Raw genomic sequence first — 22,314 nt, 5'->3', positions numbered from 1 at the left:
CTTCCCCAACGACACACTTCAGAGGAAATTTATAAAACCTTGCAGGCTGTCACTATGAAAAGCAAAATGCCACACACTTCAGTCTATAAATACTGGTGCTAAACTGAGCTAAGGTTTAAATTCTCCCCAAGTAGCCCCAAGTGGATGTGGTGCCATCTCTGTCACCTAGATAAGAAAGGCTCCAGTCCTTCCTCCTCGGGGCTCAGACAGACTGACGGGGGGCCTGCTGTGGTCACTCTGCCCCCTTCCTCACACTCTCCCCTCAGGCCCTTTTCTTCTTCGATCACGTCTTTGAAAACACACCAGCCCAGGCCTCCAAGGTCAAATTGCGGAGAAGTAAAATAGTCTATAGGAGTGGCTTAGAAGCCGTCGGGGGAGTTCTGACGGGGACTGCAAGGAAGGTGGCTTAGTAGCTGGGAGGCCCGCTACAGAGCCCAGACTCTCACGCCCACCCCCCTGGACCCGCGGCGGCTGACCCTGGGGCCGGGGGTGCAACTCTCTGGGCTTAACAGGGAAGGCGAAGCCGGTGGCAAGCATCAGGGTGCCTGCTGCGAGGTATCAGAAGCCAGGAGTTTCTGGACAAAAGAACACCTGAGAGGAAGCCAGCAGGACACAGGGAAAGCTACCGGCCCCTGCTGGAGCAAAGCGCAGGGCCTCTCCACCATTCTGCCACCTTCGGGGGGACGTGTTGCGTCAGGGCTATCAGTGGCTCAGAAAGAAATTGTCCCTTTCTTGCTGGTGTCCCCTTGGGTCTCAGGTAGAAGAAAGGCCACAGAAAGGACACCCATGACATGGCACACGCAAGAGGCCACTTGGCTGGACCCGCTGCCCCGCACCCCTCAGATGGCAACCGTCGTCCGGCCCGCTCGCCCCTTTCTCCTGCAGCGCGTCTTAAATGCCGGCTCTGCAGCCAGCGGCTGTGCGCGCGGGGCCCGGACGCAGGCCAGCCATCTGGGCCGAGGCGACAGAAGCTCACTCGAGGGGAAGGGCGACCTCAGCAAGCAGCGGGGCTGCGGTTCCAAAGCTGTAAAAACAGGGTCTTCTGGTTGGAGCCCTGGTGCTCCATGCCAGAGGACACGGGCCCAAACAACCTCTGCTTCCCGCGTGGCTGCAGCGAACACAGGAGGCTGGCCTCCATCGTGGGGGGCAGCCACCCCGGAAGGCGTTCGGATGCAAACACTACATCTATCAACAAGCCCCTTGTGAACAGCCGCTGCCCACAGGACATGAGGGCGGACTTGGACCCAAGTCCCTGGGTTCTGAGGAAAAGAAACACCCCTTTACAGCTGAACCCCACCTGGGACCACCAAAGCCAGGTGCTTAGCGGGCGCACAGACCCGGTCCATACCTGCAGAGGCATGACTTCGTTGGTGACCAGAAACAGCAGGAGGTGGAAATCCGAGATGGTATCCAAAAATACAGCTGAGGTACTCTGGGACAAGTAGGTGGCCAAACTGTGGAAGTCCTAGCACAAGGGGCGGGGAGACAGGAGACAAACACGGTGTCCCGGGCAGTCCCCAGCCAGGCCCAGGGAGCCTTTCCTGAGACGTAACCAAACTCAGTTAACGCTGATGGACAGCTGTCCCTCTCCTTCTGTGACACTGATGGGAACCCAGGGACAAAGGGACATACAGTTGCAGAATAAGTTGGGGTCCTCTTTGTGGGCACGTGCTGCACAGCTGGGTAACCGTCCTGGGAGAAGGGGGCCAGCTTGCAGCACGTGCCCACAGTAACCAGCCCTCCCTCTCAGTGGGACCCGGGCAGGCACCGTCTGCCAGGCTGCGCTGTTGCCCAGGGCAGCAGGTACTGCAAAGGGGAACGCGTGTGCACGTGGGGGGGACACAGTGTAACGTGACGCCTTCAGTGGGACTAAAAACAAGAGATCGACAGTGCCACCCCAACAAGTGGCCCTGTGGCTCTACAAGCACCCAGGTCCCCAGGCAGATGGGCAGAGAGGGGACCAAAGTTGCAGAGAGCTTCTGAGAACAAACCAGCGCTGTGCAAACTCATGGCACACACTCTCTGACCGAGCTGTTTTCTGCAGCGCCTGCTACAAATGAGACCATCAACCATCAACGTGCGACACGCAGGCAGGCGGTTCCGATCTGGCCTGGCCTGCGGTGACAGCGGAGGCCATGGCACGCGAGGCCACACGCTCTCACGCTGCCTGAGAAACGCAGCAACAAGGCAGGGCCCGAGCGAAAAGCAGAGCGAGTCAGCCCCACGAAGAAAGGGCGCGTGTCAAGAAACAACGAAAAGTTGTAAGATGGCACAAAGGGACGAGTAAATTTTGGGGAAAAAAAAAAAAAGGGACGTCAACTAAGAATGGGCCTCGTGGCAAATCCTTAGGCCTGAACTCGTGGGGGTTTGCCTTGGTGGTCGGTCACCCGTCACCAGCCAGTGCAGTGGAAAAAGGCCCTGCGGGGCTGTCAGGGAATGACCCCGGGCAGTCCGGGAGCTGAGTGAGGACCAGCAGCACCACGCCAGGTGGAGAGCAGAGCCCCGTGACTGCACTGCTGCGGCCGGGAGCTTACCTGTGTCTCACCCAGCACATCCCGGTTTTCAATAGGAAACGGATTTTGCGAAATAGAAAAAGTATAAACTGGATCCTTGGGGAAAGTTGTTGTGATCTAAGGAACAAAGAGACAAACCCATGACAAACTGTGCTGTGAACTGGGGTGTGTGCGACCCTCAAGAGCCCCCTGCTGCCCCGAGCCCCAAGTTCCTCACAGCTGCCAGAGGCCTAGCTGTTCCACCTGAAGGGGGGAAGTACCCATGAGCATCGCCCAAATGAAAATCAAAACCTGACTCTGGGAAGCAAACTAAGGATCCACTCTCATCATTTCTAAGATGGTGGGCAATTTGAGGCCCGCAGACAGGCCTGACATACACGTTCGAGCCTTACTGGGACCACCCGGGGCGCAGCTCCCATGTGATGAGCCTGCCACACAGCTGCTCTGCAGCTGTGGATGGATCCCAGGGCGAACAGGGGACAGGAGAGGCACAAGAAGGCATCTCAGGAGCTGACTGCTGTCATCACGGGTCTGGAGAGCCCATGCAAAATCAGCCCGAGGGTTCTGAGCGCCGCAGGGGTGAGGCCCTTGACCTCGGGGCAGTGCCACGGGCCAGGGAGCGTCCAGGTAGGCAGAAGGGAGGCTTCGGGGATGCAGGGCACAGCGTCCCGCTTTCCCCTGAAGATGGGAAGGGCCTGCGTCAAAGGGCCTCAGCCCTTCCTTTGGCTCAGACATCCCTTCGTGGTGACGGGGGGCATTTAACCGAGGGAAGCTACAGGGACAGCAGTCAACACGTGAGAACTGGCACAGACTGTTTCTCACTCCCGGCAGATGCCCCCGCGGGGGCACGAGTGCGAGCTGTCGGCTCCCTCTCGGTGGACCCGGCATCGGCGGCAGCAGACTGCGCCGCACCAGATTTAGGGCAGCTATTCTGGTTCCTCTGGGGCTATTTCTAAAGGAGGAAAACGTTCTGGTCTCTGTTCCACCTCGGCGAAGGCAGAGACTCGCAGTGACCGCGTCAGCGCTCTGAAGGCTGCGCCGAGCCGCTGGTCTCTCACCACCAAGGCCACGCGGCCTCGTGGAGACGGCCACGGACGCAGCTACAGGGCCACTACGTTTACCTGCAAAATAAAGATGACCGAGGCTGCGCCTCCTGAGGCCGCCGTGAGGACTGAATGCGCTCAGACGCTTAAAGCCCCGGGCCAGGCTGCTTCTGTGACTTGGAGGACAGCGGAGGGCTGTCCATGCTGCTGAGGCAAAGGCCTGTGGATGGCCCGCGCCCCTCCCTTTGGGGAAGCAGATATGGCAGTGGATGGGCACCACGGAACACCTACTAGTAAGTGTGGAAATAGTGCTTGTCAGGCCTGTAAGCACCCCTTGGAGAGATGCCTGGGGGAGAAGAGTCAGGGCGGCAGGCATCCTGGCCTGGGTTTACACCCTCCCCTCTCCTCCCCAGCCCCTCTTGGGGTCGATGGGCTGATGCCTGGACACATCCAGAGAACCTCCACAGGAGCCCAGCGGGGTGCGGCTCATCCCTTTCCCTGCCTAAAACAGCCACCCGGTCACAAGATTTGAGGACCAGACGACCCTGGCCACGCCATGGGCCTGGAGCTGGGCGAGGAGCTGGGCACACGTGTCCGGGCACCCGCCATCAAGAGACTGCTTCAATTTCTTCCACAAGAACAGAGAGCTTGGGTATCACAGGGTGGCATGTCCCGTTGTCAACCAACTACGAATGGAGCACTGCACTGAGGCAGGAAAAGAGCCCTTCGTAAGAGGGGCAGGGGCCGCCGGGAGGGAGACCTCAGTGAGCTGGCCGTGACTCACGCCGACTCCTAAGTATGTGCTCCATCGGTCTGTTTCCGTCTCAGTTACACCCCAGGTGGTCTAAGACACGGATGCCTCCACGGCCAAGGTCATAAGCATGTTCTCGGGAGCTGGCAATTGCATGGAGCACGATGGGCTCAGTTCCTGGGGACCCGCTGCTCCAAATGCAATGAGATTTTATAGCCTGCATCACATGCCTATCCCGCGTCCAAATGCAGCCCGAGCAGACCGCGACAGGCAGCAGCTAGGGAACATGCCACTCCCGTCACCTCTGTTGACTGCTGCAAATGGGTCGGGCTTCCGTCCTGCAGTGCCCGCGGCCTTGATCTGTGGCCAGAGCTACACGAGCAGAGCAGGCCGCCGGACAGGGGCCGAGACTCTGAGAAGACGCATCGGAGCCAGGTGCCTTCACAGCTCCTGGAGTCCTCCAGGAAACCACACTGCTCCTCACTCAAGAAGAGAATCACGGCTGTGTCCCTCGGGGATCAACTCAGAGTGGCCTTCCATGAGCCCACCCTATGGCATCTGAGCCCTGAGCTGGACAGCGCCTACACATGCTGCACAGGAGGCCACGCCAGGTCGCTGGCCTGCAAAGGCTACTCGGCCTGGTCAGTGACCCTTTGTTGTACTTTAGCTTGGGAGAAGTTAGCCCCTAAGTTGTTTTTAAGGGAAACAATCCTGAACCCAAGAAAAAAACCCTTAAAGTTGTGAGCTTTTCAGGGATGCCAGGAGCTTGACAATTCCAACACCTCCTGGGTACCTGTCCCGTGCCGGGCAGAGGGGCAACTGTCCAGGTTGTGCCACCCTCGTGCAGCCCCACCCAGCAATCCTGCTCAACACGGCCACTGGGAGCTGGGCGGGGGGCGAGCACTCACATCTATGATCAGGTACTCCACGGGCAGGGGCCGGGCCAGCTGGGTGATCTCGTTGCCGAACTTGTCTAGGTCCTGGAACAGGAAACAGAGGTGAGCGGCGTGGGTGAAGGGTGCTGCCCAGGGCCCGCTTCTCCTTCCGCATGCTTGGCTCACTTTTCAAATTATTTCAACCCTTGCTGAAATGTGTAACGAGCAAAAGGGAGAACGTGCCTTTCTGCAACGGATCCGCCACCCATCTTTTCTTGGAGCGCCTGCGGCAGCCCTGACACCGCCCTGATGAGGGCGCACAGCGCGCTCCGGGCTGACGGGAGTCTCTGTGGGGAGCGCGCGCTCCTGCCTCGCCTGGTGCCCGCCCGCCCTCAGGCGACACCTGTGCCCACTCCTCCTCTGCGAGCCTGCTCAGCCGCAGGTCTGAATGCTCATTCTTCACGCTCTTACACCTCTGAAAACCCATCTTTATGGAGACTTAATACTTGTACATTACTAAGAAAATATGCACACAAATGAGTACACATACACACAAGTACGCAGACCCCCGCCACCAATCTGTCAAAGCCTAAACTTGTTTTGCTTTGTCAAATGTGTGGAACATAAAGTTTAATTATGGGGAAAAATGGCCAGCATATGTTCATTAATCATAAAATGACAATTAGATCTGATTTATGTCAAACATGCTGTGTTCACACAGAGCTCTAGAAATAAACTCATAAGAACCGATGCTTTTCATTAACGATTCTGCAAGAGGGGGGTCATATTTTCTATCTAAATCATTACTTAACATTATATAAATCATTCACTGAGCCACACATAAATTATACATCCATAACTCCCAATTACGAGGACTTACATAAAAGTTTCTGTTTATTAAAGCTCTCAGACCCGAAGGGGTGCTGAGCGGACCCCCCCACCCCCGAGGCAAGCAGGGGGACGCAGGCCACCCCAGCACAGCCGCACCTTCCTGGGGACGCCAGAGACCATGCTGTCTTTTGAGACAAACGCCACAGACTGTTCCTAAGTCAGACCAAGTCCTCTGCCCTCACGGGGGGTCCGAGGCCCCATCTGGCCTTGCTCCAGAAATGGCGATTCCGGCTGGGGCACAGCTCAGTGTACCCGCGCCTTCCCGACATGCTCTCTGTTCACAACCAACAGAGCTGCCGACAAGAACTTGACCTTTTTTCCCTTCTCAGAAAGCGGTCCAAAGCCGTCTAACCAGCTGTCTACACAAGGGCGCGAAGCACCCCATCAAGGGTGCCTTCCTGGGAACACACAGCTGTCTGTCTGTCTGCCCGCCCTCCTGTGAAGTGTAGGGGTTGTCGGTGCCTCCACATGACAGCTGTGTCCTGTGCTCGTTTCTGCAGAGGTCAGGCTGGGCCCGGCCTTCTGCGGTGCTACCGGCGTCGACAGGGGCAGCACAGACGTGAGTCTGCTGAGTGGTCCTGGGCCCTGGAGGCGGCGGTTTCTTGATGCCTCAAGGAGACATGGTAAGAGACGGGAACCGAATCTCATCAAACCAAATCACCATTTCCAAAAATACACGCTTGCCCCTACAAGAAATAACCTGCGACAACTCACTCATAATTAGCCCATCTGGAATTCATCTTCAAATCTAATTAAGCTCTAATAGGCAGAGACATTTTGCCAGCACCTGTTCGCTTTAATCTTCCCCTCCAGGGATTCTTCTTGTTAAATGCCCCTCTCTTGCTGTGTCCTGTTCTTCTCCCTCAAATTTAACGACCCAACTGTACCCTTCTGCTCCCCAAGAAGATAAAGGTGTTGCACCCCCCTCTTCCCCGGGGCAAAAACAGGTAACTTCCATCTCTCCCCCATGACTCCAGTCCAGGGCTTTGGCCAGCCAATCCCAAACCAATCCACATTTCAGAAGGCAGTCACTTTTGATGGGCGTCGGCCATGCCAGGCGGAACACGCGGGGAGGGCGGCATCTCCGCTCCAAGCCTGGCAGCTGCCAGGGCGCCCGCAGTTCCGCTTCCACCCGGAGCAAGACACGGGGGAGCCAGCGGTCGAGGGCCCCACTGCCCCGCTGCTGCTCTGGGAAGCGCGGCACCAGCACTGTGACGTCGAGAAGTTCGGCACCTCTGTCTGTCCTCGTGAGGGGGAGGCACGTGGGCACACTGCCAGAACAACGGCGAACTGCATGGACTGGGCGGCACCGCCTCGCTTTGTGAACGCGAACGAAATCCTGACGACGCGTATTCCTTTAAAGAACTGGGGAGGAGGGGAACAATGACACAAACGGCTTCATCTGCAACTTCATAGGACAAAGTAAGAAAAACTCCCCGTTTCGGAAGCAGTCGGCTGGTAAGACCCACAGGGCGCCTGAGAGTGCAAACAGGAGCAGCCGCTGGTCCCGGCTCGACACCGTGAGCGCACAACCGCCGGGTCCCCCATGCGTGCTGGGGCCACAAAGGCCATGAAGACGAGTTAGGTCCCACACTCTACGGCCAGGAGGGGCCGGGGCGGGTGAGAGACCTGGTCCACCCCACGAGGTGGGGCCTCAGCACACCCCGGCCGCACGACTGCCCTCGTGGGAACCCTGTGGTCACAGGCACCACCCTGACGCTGACGCACACCGAGCAAGACCTGCCACCTCCAGCTCAAGGGAAAAAGTGATGAGCAAGCTCAGAGCTTTCGGGTACCACAGTGTCCTTCCTCTGGGACGGGGTACTGTGCTAACGTGTGGTTCAGAATCTTCTCTTATTGGCAGTTTCTTGACTAATTGATCCATTTTCCTGAACAATGCTGTTATTCATAATTGATGCGATTAAAACATTTAAGAAGTTGAATAGTGCAGGGTCTTGCCCTAACCAAAACAAAAATGTATTATGGAGTTACAATAAATAAAGAAATAATGGGCAAATGGATTAGGGATCTCAATGTCAAAATAAATCGTAAAAGCACCAAAAGAAAATGTAGGTAAACATATACCTTTAGGGTAAAGAATTGCTTCTTAAGTATGATGACAAAGGCAGAAACTATAATGAAAAAGGATCACTGTACTTATGAAATCAGAAAATATTTCAGCTTCTCTGTATGTAAAACATAAAGAAAAAGAGAGCCTGGCATGTGTCTGCGACGTATGACGACCTCATACGTGAATGCAGATACGAGGAATCACCTCGCCATCCCCTAAGCACACGCGGGCAGGCCACGAAGAAAGCCGGTCCTCACGGAGAGCCTACACCGGCGGGGGCCTGGGCCGGACGCCTGAGTGGGCAGGCCGAGGACCACTTTCCAGTGCAAACTGTGTGGTCCTTTTGAGGGGAATTTGGGAAAATGCATAAAACCCCTGAAATATGTTATCCATTAACAAAATAATTCTGGTTCTGGGAATCTGCTCCGAGCATTAGAGCACCTGCAAAGAGTGAACCATGGGACAGCATACAGGGCACTGTGCATGAGCGCCAGGTGCTGGGACAGACCCGTGTGTGGCTGAGGGACGGGGTAACCGACGTGATGGCCAAGCCCTCAGAGAGCCCCACACCCTCCACCTGACCTCAGCACCGGCCCCACCCCCGCCAGGCCAGCCCTCTGAGAGCAGGTTTCCTGGGTGTGCCCAACACCTTCTTCATCCTCTGAACAATCTCAGCTTCTCTCGTCTACGTCCAGGACTTTGATTTGGGCCTTCTGTTCAGATGACCTTGAAAACAGCATTCTCTGTGCCTACCTTTTGACTGCCTTCCTGTCCCCTCCCCTCCACACAGCAGCACCTGAACCCCACCACACACTCCCGCTGCTCTCACTCCTACTCCGGACTCCCGTGGTGGCCCGCTCCTGCCCCCACCCCAGCCCCAAGCCACAGCCCTGGTTCCATCTGGGCTCCTTCCTGCGGCCCTGCAAAGCCTATGGGACCCTCGGCTCCGGCGCACCCTCTCTGTCCCCAAGGGCCACAAGGAGCAGACACGTAAACCTGGATCACTGGGCTCCCCAACTCTGCATCTTCTGCACGCAAGTGAATCTTCTGCATCGGTGACCTGGCCCCCGCCCCTAACCAGCTTCAGCCGCTTCCTGCTGCATCTCATATTGGACATCAGGCCCACCTCACACCTCTCCCGCTGCCCGCTCCTGGCTCGGCCACCAGCGTGATGCTTGTGTCGCTGCCTCCTGCCTCCAGACCACTCTTCATACATCCACTGGGGATGTTCCAGAACCACCTTCCATCTCTTTCTGGCTTCCTGCCATCCACCACACCCATCATAAGCATACGCTTGACCAAGGCATTGGACTTGTGGCTCCTAGATGGGCTCCCTCCCCGCTGGCTAACTCTCACTCTTCAGGTCCTGGAGTGCCCTGCGACACCAGACACCACACAGGGACACCTCAACCGTCAGAGAAAGACAGCCTAGGAAGAGGGGACCAAGGAGAGCCCGCGTTGAACACGGAATCCCTGCTTCCCGAGCAACGCACATTGGACACCGCACACAGGTCGACGTCCGGCATCCACCTGCACAGGTCCTTCCTGGGCGTGCGCATCCCAGGACGGACAGGCCCCCCCAGCGGGCCTCCAAGCTGCCACTCCTGCCCTCCACGTGGAAGCGTGGATTAACGTGTGCACATGCAGGCAGAAACAGCCACGCGTGTCTTTAAAAACACAAAAAATATACACAGGTACATTTTTACTTTTACATGAGTTGTATCCCATATCTTTAAGTAATTTTTAAATACACGCCGTTAGTGACCATAATCTCCTGCCACAGAGATGCATTATGACTTAATGCCCGTCACTGGACTTGGAGCCTGCTTCCGACGTCCGTCACCACCGACGCTGCCACGATGCGCCACCTTAGGCAAACACTGACGCACGTCCTGCCTGTGAGGTTAAAATCCGACCTCGAAGCCCTCAAGAAACCTAAAAGGGTTACTCCAAGGTTTGCTTTCACAGGTCTCTGCTCAAACTGGCAATTTCCTGAAACACGGGAGACACCAACACCCCAAACTCTCCAGGGCCACAGAGAACCTGGGACACTCACGGTGAGCCACCCACAAAAACGGCAGCACCGGCCACAGAGGCGAGTGGGGCCAAGGGCAAGAACCTCACAGGCCTGGGATAAAAAGCAGATCTCCAGCCCCACCAAAATCCACAGCAAACTCATAGTTCATGATGGAATCTGAAAGCACTTCCATTACGATTAGAGAGCAAAAGTGCCGGGCGCCCTGGGCCAGCACGACGGGCCACAACGAATGAGAAGGGAGAAGCAGGGCTCTCATTCCTGGGTGATACGTCCGTGGAGAAAGCTCAAAAGGACGTGCACACACACACACGTACGTAAATTAGAGGAACGAGTCCCAAACAGTAAAATCGCTCAATACAAAAACGTACCAGTTTCAAACAGCTCCAGTTTGAAAACATAACTGTAAAAGGATGCCTCTTAAACAGGCGGAAACTATAACACCTAGAAACAATCTAACGAATGATGGGCAAGCCCTTCGCAGAGAAACCCCTAAGTATGTGAGGGACACTGAGGAACACGGCGCAGGGCAGTACCCTCCCATGTTCAGAGCGGGGACCCTGCATGGAAAAGGGGCTGAGGAAACCCTAAGGAGACCTGTGTGTCTCGGTGCGAGCTGCGAGCCAGTTCTCAAGTGCGCACGGAGTAAAGGCTCACGAACAGGTGGGGCTCCTGCGGAAAAGCACGGCGGCCCCATTCAAACACCGTTTTCTAAAAGGCCTGCGAGAAACGTGCACGTGGCAGGAACAGCAGGCAGAGCAAGGAAGGGTGGATGCCGCGGGGAGGCGCCTCGGGCCTTCTGTGGCGCGGCGCGCTTTCCGGGGACGAGGACGCGCGTGCGTGTGGACTCCCACGTGTAGGCCATTTCACAACAGGAAACAACTGAAAAATGGATCGTGATGAAGTCCTCACAAGATATGCCTGGGAAGAAACTCATTCTAATGAAAATAAACTTCAACAAAATGTAGAGGAAAAAGAAAAACATAACACCATACTGAAAAATCATGAAATTAAACTGATTTAAATGGCAGACACCCAGAATACAATTTTTTAACAAAAATCATCGCTACTGGCATAAATTGTCGGACATCATTTTCTTGATGAACACAGTGTCTAAATACACTTATGATAAAAGATACTCTCACTCCATGGGGACACTTGCTCGTGGGAGAAAAACGTCAACGACAGCACCTCGGCACCAACTGGGGCCCTAACGCTGCACACCCATGTCAAGGCCGCAGTGAGCCATTTTAGGACACGCTCCCTTGGGAACGAATATATCCGGAAAGGGGACCCACTGCAAGGCTGTGCGCTCTACTCGTCAGCGAGACAGTAAGAGGGAAGTCCTCAAGGCTGCTGTCAGGCATGGTGTGAGGCTCACTAAGTAGGGTTTTCTTAATCCATCCTAGAATTTTCCATTTGTCAGGCAACTAAAATATTCAAACTGACTACTACAATTTTAAGTGTTTACAGGGCTGTGAGGCTCCTCACAGCAGTTGCTGGCTGCCCAGACTCTGCCACCAGACCAGCCCCCAGGGCATCTCTCTCGTTCACTGGCTGGGTGACCCTCTGCGAGCCTCTATTTCCTCAACTGAAAAATGGGAAGGATGACACTGATGACAGCGAGCACAAGGAAACCTCGCCCCGTGGCTGCCATGAAGACAGAAATACCTACAAGGTCCCAAGAAGGTACGCAGCATGTTGGAAACCAGTAACGACAATTCCTGGCGGGGGGTCCTACTGTGACCTCCAGGCAACCAGAGCCATTTTACTAGAATGAAAGCAAGCTCTTTCTTAGCCAAGAAAGGACTGCAAGGAAAGTTCCAGAACAGAAACATGAACAAGAACAATAAAGTATTTCAAACAAGGGCAAAAACGATGAAAAGGTATCTGGACTTCCCCTTCCTCAGAAGATACACGGCAGGTCGGTGCTCCCACACACAAGGAAGAAAGTGACAAAAACTTCATTTTAAAATTTATTAGAAAACTGGAAGCAGCAGACTAACGAGGACTACATGGACCAAACTCCTGCCCCGGGCGTCCGCTGGCGCTGTCCACCAGGCTGGTTCGGGGGAGCCTCTGAGAGGCAGAAACACCGCAGCCGGGTGGGGTGGCCGCAGCCAGCTCCTCGCAAGATACCGCTCAACTCAAGATGCACGGGAGGCTGAGTACCCACCGCCCCCACAGTACTTAGGGAGAAGGGGCCCAGAAACGAAACAGACAAGCGACAAAAACCCAGCAAGAGTGATCAGTGACGTGAGGACAGCGAGCCCGCCCCCACCTTAGATGCTCTCCCACTTTGAGCACACTAGAGGCTGAGAAATCAGGCTGTGCCCCAGGCAGAAGGCCACTGCTGGGAACACTTTTTTTAATGCCTGTCATCCACAGAGTTCTGAAACAAAACAGAAATATTTCCCAGCCTACTCCCCAAGGCTGTGACTGTGATGACACATCGTGCCCATGAACATGACCTCTTCCGTGGCAAAAGGGATTATGTGGGTGTAATTAAGGTTACTAACCAGCTAATCTTAAAATCGGGAGATGACCTTGGGTGGCCTGGGCGAGCCACATCGCACGGCAGGGAGCCCTTTCAAAGCGCTATGGGCAGCAGAAGTCAGAGAGAAAGATGCTCGTGAGGGGCTACCGAAGCAGCAGCAAGTGGCCACGCTGTGCACCGCCCGAGGCCAGCCACCAAGGGGCTCCGTGCTGCCAACACCTCCGCCTCAGATGACATTAGAGCCCCGACTGGACAAGCCGGAGCAGAGAACGCAGCCGAGCTTCGCCCAGGATCCTGAGCACAGGGCTGAGATAAGACACAGGTGTCGTTTTAGAGGAACCGGGTTTGAGGCCACTCGGTATGGCAACAATAGAAAATGAGCAAAACAGCCAAAACATGACACCATCAACCTAAAGCCCCAAGAAGCTCAACAAGCCGCAAACATGGGACGCATGAGGAAAACAACCAAGCACATCACGACTGAACTGCCAGAAACCAGTGACACAGAGGGGACAGCTCGGCCAGCGGGAAAGGACACATTATAGACAGAGAAGCACATGCGGGTCACAGCCGACTTCCTCTTGGAAACAGAGCCAGGCAACAGTGGAGCAGACCTGTCAACCCAGAATCCTCTATAGTGAAAAGACCCTTCAAAAATGGAAGACAAATACTCCTTAGACAGAAGCAGCCCTGGGCCATCGGAAAGCTTCAGGCGTGCTCTGGGCAGCGGAAGGCGCCAAACGGAACCCCGAGTCTGCCCGGAGTGGGGACCAGGCAGGTTCCTTGGTTATGACCAGGAACAATCTCGAGCTGAGGGTGAGACCATGTCTCTGGTCCTGGCGGGAACCACTGACCGCCTACATGTTCAACCCATTTAACGTTTTCCAATAAAGATAGTTTTTATAGTTTTCACAAGAAACAAAGACTTAAGAATCAACAAGTATTTGACGTATCAGCTGGAACTTCGGTGCCCCTCAGGCGAGCCCGTCGGCCACCACAGAGCACCAGTCCTTCCTCCTGGGGAGGCCCTGACAGCCGCCGACTTCGCGTTCTCAGAACCTGGAACTGTCCGTGTGTCACCGATGGTCTGGCCTGGGGTTACAGATCCCAACCCCGGGGCCTGCTATTTCCACTTCTGGTTCTCAGCCCTAACACCACAGAAGCCTGACGAGCTGATAACCAGCCCTGGAAATGCTATAGAATGCCTTTATCCGCAAGCGGGAACCTCAACCGTGGCTGACCAACAACGGCCAACGTGGCCAGAAAGCTCCAGAACCAGTCCAGGCCCAGGCAGGCCAGGGTCTGCACCGTCTCCACGTAGCTGACGCCTCCGCACCGCTGTATTTTACCTTATAAAACACATCGGGCACGTACTGCTCACTGCTGGACTCCTTGACGTAGCCGAGCTCAGGGGCGTCCTTGCACGGCAGCAGGCACTCGTCACGGACCAGCGCCATGCACTGATTGGACACCTGGTACCCTTCAAAGTGGACCTGGTTGTCGGGGCCACCTGCAAGAGAGACACCTTCAGTGAGAATCCCCCACAGGACATTCAGGACGAGTCTGTATCTGTTCTCTTCCCCTCAGACCGAGAGAGCACACAAGCTCCGAGGAGCCCATCATGGCAGAATTCAGAAACGTCCAATGGCAGTCACGAGGGGCTCGAGCCTTGGATGCAGGCACAAAGCGCCACTTCAGGGACACTTTCTCGCAGAATCGGCAACCAAGACAGGTTAACGCTCCCCAATATCCGCCCGAACTCTGCTCAGCACCACCCAGGACTGGGGCCCTTGGTCCCAAAGACCCAGAGCCCTGCGCGCCGGCAACTTTGAGTGCCCGGGGGAGATGGCGGTGGACCCACCTGGCAGCCGGGAGAGGCAGGGGCGGGAGGCAGAAGAGCGAGACAGGAGCTGTCCTCGGTGAGGACAGAGCGTTTGTACCGCACGCGCCGCGGTCCCCACCCTAGAGAAGCCAGCACAGCCGCTGCGAGAGGCATGGGCAGCACTGGCCCCCACTGGGCCTGGCCCCCACGCCATCCGCTCACACCTCTCTCAGCCCCACTCCATCAAATGACAGCTTCAAATTACGGCTGAGGCTGAGTGCGGAGCCGCTGAGTGACCGGTCCAGTCGAGATACACCGAGCAGGAGAGGGCTGGGACGAGAAGCTGTGGTGGAGGCCGGCCCTGGGCCTCTGCGACAGGCCGCCATCCACCACCACCGACACGTGCGTCCAGAGTCCGGCTTACACTCAGTCAGCTCTGACATCCGTTATTTTTTATGGCTTTGGACAATTTTAAAAACCCTCAATGACTCTAGTTTCCTTGACAAAAACCGAATTTACTGATCAGGAAACAAAATTTTTGTCTGTCTGGCTTTCAAACATTTACCAAAAACCAGGCCTGATGGCCAAGCCATCAGAAAAAGTGAAAGACAGGGGCAGAGGCAGCCTGAGGGGACTGTGGGACCAGGGACCTGCTGTCTGCTTGACTTCGCACGCCAGGCCGATGGCAGCCGGCTTCCAAATGCCGAGTCGACCTTGGCTCCAAAGGCCAAGTCCAGCAGCTCTGTGACCCGCACTCTCGCCTAGGAGAGGTGGCCAGGCCCGGGCGATGAGCACAGATGGCCAGGGCCCCGCCCTCGGCCGCGTCCACGTGGACACCGCAGCGCGGATGAGCGCGGGCTGCGGGGTGGGGCGGGACGGAGCAGGCACAGCCGCCCTCGGTCTGTGCGTTCGGCTGTTTCCTGCGGGCACTGAAACCTGCACTTGTTTTTAGATTAATCATTAAAGTGTGACAGGTTGTTAAAAAAAACTCTGATCTGGGAGAAGCAGAGAAAAATGGGAAGCGGCATTTGTGGAACCGAAGGCTGTCAGGAAGAGCCGGCCCTGTCCGCGGGGACAGGCTCCATGGCAGACTCGCTGAGAGGCGTCGCAGGGGTCCGTACTCAGCCTCGCGGAGACTGAACCCTGGCCACGATGCCCGGGAGGCCGGACGGCTCAGCGACCACCCCCGTCCCGTCAGCCTGTCGGCAAGTCCACACGAAGGACGGAAAAGGGCCGTGACGGGAAGGACTCGGCTGCTACTGAACTGGAGGCACAGCCTCGAAAAGGGACTTCCACGGCCCAGAGAAATGAGTGTGCCAAATGACAAAGACGTGGGGACACTGGCGTCACGGCAGGGAGTTTAAACTCGAGCCCATGACATTCTCCGTCCATAGGAGCCTTCAGACTCACGCGAGCAACCCCACGCACCACACCGCCGACACTCCGCTAAAAGCCTCTGGCCCGAGAAGTTTCTGGCGGGGAGGGGCCCGCAGACACGGGGCCTCGACACCCCAGCCTGGGCATGCGGCTTCAGCATCGGCTGTGGGGACAGCTGAGAGCCCTGTGTCTGCAGAAGCACCACAAACCCCGTGATGTAACGGTCAGTCAGCCTCCTGGGAGACGGCCACACGGACATACACACTCACTCACGCCGGCTCCTTCCGGGCCCACCAGGGCCTGGGGGATGGGCCGGACACGGTGCTTTGCAAACAGCTTCACAGGTGGGAGCCGCCAGGCCCCTGGCTGGGAACCACTGATGAGGAGAGCACACTTCCTTTGGGGAAAGACCTGTGACACCTGGCACAACCACCCTTCCGTTCGCTGGCCCCAGGGAAACGAGTCAGAACATTGCAGCATCGCGGAGGTGGACGACTCCGCGCAGACACGAAGGACCCTAACAGCAGACCTTGTATGTCATTTACTGTCTCCCAGTTCTAAAACCTTTCAGTCAAGTGCCACTTTCAGAGGCAAAAAGTCCAGGGACAATGAGACAGTCTGTATGTTCCAAACTCCCACAAGAAGTGTGACTCTAACCGAAGGCCCAGGCAGCCCCCAAGTCAGAAACTGTTTATAATCCCCAAAACGTGCCCGTTCCTTTGGCCCAGCAAGTAATTCCTCACAGAAACAGTAATTAAGAGTCAGGTTACCACGGAAGCTGTGGAACCTAAAACAGCTGTTCCCACGAGGGCAGTTCCGGAAATCTGTGCAGGTGATTTTTGGTCACTCAACAGTGACGGGAAGGTTTAGCAGGCCGGAGTCAAAGGTGGCAGACGTCCCACTGAGTTCAGGAGAGTCCCACACAACAAAAAACTGTTCCACATCCCAAATGACCCTGAATGTCCCCTGCACTCGCAGAGACAAAAACTCCTGTTTATGATGATCTGAGATTAGAATCAAATGTATCTTACATAAAATGCATCTATTTTCTGCTCCTGTCCTTAGCGTCCAGTCCAGCCACTGTCCTACTGCCCTGAACATTCCCATCAGGACAGACCCCGCCCAGTCTGCCCTGGAGAAAGGGCTCCGTGCTGCACAACCACTGTCTCCTTTATTCCTCGCTAAAACCCCACCCACGCCCTTGAGCACCTGATCCAATAACAACTTAGGAAAGTAAATCAACCCGATTAATCCACACTAACACGTGAAAGATGGTGCCTGCCTCCCACTCCTCAAAGCTCATTTATTTCAAAATCAGGGCGCCTATCAATTTGAATGGGTCTTAAAGCAGCGAGTCCTAACAACTCAGGCAGCGTGAAGCCGCTCTCACGGTTCCCACGGCAGTGGGAGCAGGCCGACTGGGATGAATAGGGGATCCAGTTACTTACATGTTTGGGCTGTTTGTAAGCTGGTGTTCGTTAAATTAAAGGGTGCTTATTTAGACAGGACTAAGGGAAGGGTGGGTATGAAGCACGAACTTAACGATCATCTCTGGGGCTTAACGATCCGGGTCTTCCCAGGATCGAGGTTGGTGTGTACTTTAAAAACCTGACCAAACAGATTGTGTTTTTTATGAGTTGGCTCTCCCAGTTTCAGACTCCTATTCCTTTTAAACTGTATGGTCCTATTTCTGGCTTTTTTCTAGGACTGACTCTCAAGCACATTATAAAAGATTTGGTAGCACTTTACAGAGCATAATCTTTTATTATTATATATTTATAACCTCCATAAAATGTAATATAACGTACATGACATCACACACATACCACGTCACTTCAAAAAAAGCTTTATAGAAACGGTTTCTTAAAATGACACCCCATTCAAAATGTCGATAACAAGCAAGGAACAGAAACAGCAGATCCCTTTTGTCCTCGATAGCCACAGGCGTCTTTGGTTACTGGAAAGGGGCAAAGGCGGCCTCGAGCTCTGATCTAGAGCCCAGTTAACTTGGACTTGGGATGAGAGAGCGGCACAGGGAGACCCACACTGAGGCCCCGACTCTAGCAGTTTTGTGAGTGATGCTGATACGTTCAGGCTTTTTACCACGAACCGAAGAGAGGAATCTCTATCTCACAGGCCCATTAAGAAAATCTACGGTAGGTAATTAAGTTCAGGATGAAAAGAGGAACAAAACACATTAACAAGTAATAATATTATACTGTAACTATCTCCGTTAATACCTGTAGCCACAGCAGTAACGAACTTGGATCCAAAGTGTCCGTCTGGAGAGAGCCGACATATGTTGGGGTGCTTATTTTGGAAGTCTCCTGCAGTGATACATTCTTCTGCACTCAAGAAATAGGTGTCCTACGGAAAGAGGACCAGCATATCACGTTTTACAGCAGCGCATCGAAACATGCTTCTGTTGGCTCTTTAGAAGATGTTAGGAAGTAAACTACAATGTGCCAGGAAACCGCAGAGAAACGAACAGCTGCAGCCCCAGCTGTTAGAGCCCTCACGTACACACATGCACAACCGGCAAGGCCGGAGGCTCGGGTGACCCACCCCATGGGCTGACCTCCAGAGAGCGCTGGTTTGTAAAGGTCAGGGGGCTTTGCTCTACAAGGCAGAATCAGCAGCCCAGCCTTAATTTACCAAGAACGCTGTGTGGAAGATAATTTGGTCTAAAAGCCAGAATGGGCTGAGCGGAGACCCCCACGAGCGCTGCCACCCACCTCACCTTATTCCGGCTGTATCGGACTGTACCCTTTCGGGTGTCCTCTGAGACAAGGTCCGTAAATATCCAGCCAACCTGCACAACAAGGGAATTGTCTTGAGTCCCCCCCGAAATAGGTGATAGGTATTTTATGGCTTCTGCCCAGAGCCCAAGGTCACGCTGTCCACAGGCAGAGCTCTGTGAGCCTGTTCTTCCTTCCTAGGGGAGTCGGTCCCTTGCCTCAGCTATCAGGCCGCAGCAGGGCTTCCCAACTCTGCCCCGGTGAAGCCAGCCACCCCCCCAGTGCTGCCAGGCTGGCAGGAGGGCGAAGGATCAGAGCTCCCAGATTCACGGGGAAAGCCCTGCCCGGCACCATGCTGGGGGTAGGGGCCCGAGGTGTCGGCAGAGCGAACATAACGCCGGTGAAAAGGGAACGTGCACAACGACGAGGCACAGAGACGACGAGCAAACGAGGCGGAAGGTCCCGGTGCGGGGCTGACTCCCTGGGCCGGCGCTGGCACAGGAAGGAATGCGCCAGGGGGACCTGGCCCAGTGGCTCCTTTGAGCTCCCCCTGCAGGGCTGAAGGAAGCACCTGGGGTACAGGATGTGAAACCCTGTTTCTGGGGCACCCTCAGGCCGTTCCCCAAGCTGGGGGCAGGGTCGGCCTCCCCGGCGTGTCCCGCGCAATGACAGTCCTATCTGTGTGCTGTGATCCTGGCCCTCCGGTGCCCACGAGCTGGTCACCCTTCCTGACCCGGGACCTGGCGGGGAGGTTTACGAGCCGGGCTGGAATCCTGGCACACAACCCACTTCTGTCCTTTGGAAAAGTGACCTGGTGCCCGGGACACCTTCCAGCACAACCCTGACACAGAATCCTTCAAATCCATCTCCTGCAGACGTGACCGGGCAAATCCAGAGACTCTCATGTACCTTAAAAATGCCCAAATCAACAAAAACCACGAGTAGGATGGCGACACGGAAAATGAGACGTAAAGGAGAAGCGTGAGCAAGCGGTAAACAAAGCAGGCCACGTCCCCGAGGCGGGAGGGGCTGAGGGACCAGGCTGTGCTCAAGGCATTTAAGTGGCTTCGTCTAGACCATCTGTCGTGCTACAGTAACAGCAAGCTACACGCTTATAGCAAACCTAGGACAGAAAACTACCGGTTTCTCTCGTGAACAAGAAAAACTTACAGAATTTAAATAGAAATACGACCCTAAATCAAGATGCAGACTCCTCACTAAAGATAACAGGACGCTTTTTTCTTAAAAGTGTTTTCTTAGAATGGTAGAGTGACTTTGTTCTAGAACCTTCCTAGGCTAGTCCATTTCCAGTTTCCCCCCTTTAGCCGTAGGCAATTTCTTTTTCACTGTCTAAACTGATTAGGAAGTAGAGAATAAAAACTTGCACAGCTATAACAGTGAACATCCAAGATGTGTTCAAGCTCACAGTTCACCGTGTAGCCACAGAAGCCACCTTCAAAGTTCCTGAGAACTTCACCGCAGATGTGAGAGAGACTAGGTCGACAGACTCAGAAAGAAAATTCTTCCTTGTCTTCTAACTGCGAGTAAAGCCAGGAAGGATACATGCTCAGACCCCTGAGCCATAAACAGGAAATTCAATGATACTTGAAAAGGGAACCCCGAACCCCGCAGCCCGAAGCTCCAGGCGCATAGGCAGAAGATGAGCGCCTTGAAGGCACATGAAGAAAGCACGCGCCCTCGACGTGCTGCGGCCAGGCGGCAGGACACGGCCTGGCCCCAAGGCCCCTCCCCGGGCAGGAAGAAGGGGTCTTGTTTCCACTGCTTCTTCCTTCCCCCCGAAGCAGTGCCCAAGAGGCACAGCTGGCATATGCAAGTGTAAGGGCCCCTGCACTGGAATCCTTTTTCTTTATGCTCAGGGAAATGCTCTCATTTTACTTTGAATCAGAGAAACATAAACGTTACTGGTACCCAATAAATGCAAGTGAGACCTCCAAACGTGCCAGCCTGCGTCTGACCTTCTGCAGCCGAGTTCAGCCCCAGACAAGGCGTAGCCATGCTGCCCACCTGGATGTCCCTGACACAGAGCCCAGCCCCCCGCCCCCGGGCCCCCGGTACCTTCCTCAGGCCAAGTTTGGCAGCGATCTCATCTACCACCTCGGCTTTTGGGTCTTCAAGGAGCTCCAAGCTGTTCTGTGTACCAATCTGTCGGGGCATTAAAGGAAGAGGCGGGTTTAGGGGAGTGGGCTCGGAAAAGCAGCCCAGCTACTCCACTCCATTTTTGGCTCAGTTGTCACCAAAAAACACTAGCCTCCCCCTTGCCAAAGGGAGAGTGACAGCAGCAGAAAAAGCTCAAAGCAACCAGATAAAACACAGCGCTAGCCCCTCGGGGCTTTTCCCTTTTCAGGCTGCCTCGCGCTTTGCATCAAGACTCCAGGAGAATACGTGGTGACAGAAAGAAATCTAACTATGGGAGGTGAACACAGTGTAAACATATATACGCCTTACTGTTAAAGTGTACAGATGAAACTTACTGGATTTCGTTAACCAATGTCACCGTAAAAAATTAGTTAATTAATTTAATGAAAGAGACTCAGAGAACAGAGATGCGGGACGCAGGCTGGCTTAGGTGACAGTTCTGTGTCACATGTGGCATTGGTCAGGACTGAGGAAGGCTCTCTACACGGGTTCTAAGGTTCCTCGGTTGGAGAAAGAAGTTTGTTCCCAAGCCCCCTTGGACAGGCGAGATGAGAGCTGTGAGGTGAGGTGGCCCCCGTCCCCTGGGCACAGCCCTGGGGCATTTGCGAGCAGCTCCTGCAGGGCAGTGCTTAGCTCCACAACCAAGTATGAGTGAGACGGACAGACACATATGCCCTCAGCAACCGAAAAGACACCTCAAGTGGGCGCCCTGCTGGCTGGCGGGCAGTGCTGGCTCCGGTTTGGCTGGCTGGCACACAGCCCGACACCCCGCAGTAGGCAGGGCTGGCCACAACCTTTTGCCCGCGGGGAGACGCAGGCTGGGCACACCCATGGGCAATAAGTAGCCGGTGAGCAGAAGCCCTGCCCGGTGGCAGAAACAGGACAGTGAGTGGAAGCCCGAACCGAGCTTCCTGACCGGTCCATCCTGTAAACTAGTCAGATTCTAGCAGAACAACACAGGAAGTGCATGCTGCCGCTGGCGCCCGGCTGCGGACCCTCAACACCTCCGGGGCAGAGGGCAGAGCCGCTTTCACAACACGTGGCTGCATGAGCTTCAACTTCTCAAGAGGTAGAGGTTTTCGGAGGTCAACGTTTCACATCTCGGACCGCCAAACCGGGGACTCTGGCGGTGCTGCTCGTCATCTGGATGCCAGGGGTTTCTGCCCGGCTTCTCGTCCCATCATACTCTTAACAGCACAGTCGAAACTCTTCAGGGGAGAGACTCCCTACCAAGCCGCACGCGTGCCGCTCCTGCTGCCGCCAGCAGCCCCGGACTGGAGCACACTGAGTGGCTGAGAATCAGGCGACTGGGCTCCCTCTGGTGGGGTGTCTACTGCCACCTCGTGTCTCCTTTGAAAGGATCCATCACAAGGGCTTATATCTGTATCCACAAACGTCAGTGGGGCCGGGACTAGCCAAAACCTGTGAACGCAGCGGGGAGACGCTGGCCTCGCGGCCACAGACCTACACCCAGCCGCTGAGCTCGAGCCCGCACTGTCGGACCCTGGTCTATGCTCTCCAGAGTATGGCCAGGTGACAAAGGC

The 22,314-nt window shown here is 55.3% G+C and overlaps 1 protein-coding gene across 1 annotated transcript in view; it reads right to left on the bottom strand.

Moving 5' to 3' along the window:
• Positions 1 to 22,314, bottom strand: part of NPLOC4 (NPL4 homolog, ubiquitin recognition factor) — a 45,328-nt gene that overhangs the window by 5,437 nt on the left and 17,577 nt on the right. Inside the window, exons 9-15 of the mRNA XM_039859728.1 lie at positions 20,690 to 20,776; positions 18,616 to 18,687; positions 18,116 to 18,242; positions 14,026 to 14,186; positions 5,216 to 5,287; positions 2,535 to 2,630; positions 1,349 to 1,465 (exon numbers count right to left, since the gene is read on the bottom strand). Coding sequence (XP_039715662.1) covers positions 1,349 to 1,465; positions 2,535 to 2,630; positions 5,216 to 5,287; positions 14,026 to 14,186; positions 18,116 to 18,242; positions 18,616 to 18,687; positions 20,690 to 20,776 — 732 coding nt within the window. The remainder of the gene's footprint in view (positions 1 to 1,348; positions 1,466 to 2,534; positions 2,631 to 5,215; positions 5,288 to 14,025; positions 14,187 to 18,115; positions 18,243 to 18,615; positions 18,688 to 20,689; positions 20,777 to 22,314) is intronic.

Source organism: Pteropus medius, unplaced genomic scaffold (assembly GCF_902729225.1).
Source record: "Pteropus medius unplaced genomic scaffold, Ma_sr-lr_union100, whole genome shotgun sequence".
Classification (NCBI taxonomy): domain Eukaryota; kingdom Metazoa; phylum Chordata; class Mammalia; order Chiroptera; family Pteropodidae; genus Pteropus; species Pteropus medius.
The sequence above is the reverse complement of the archived record's forward strand: the minus strand, read 5'-3'. Positions and strand labels throughout refer to the sequence as shown.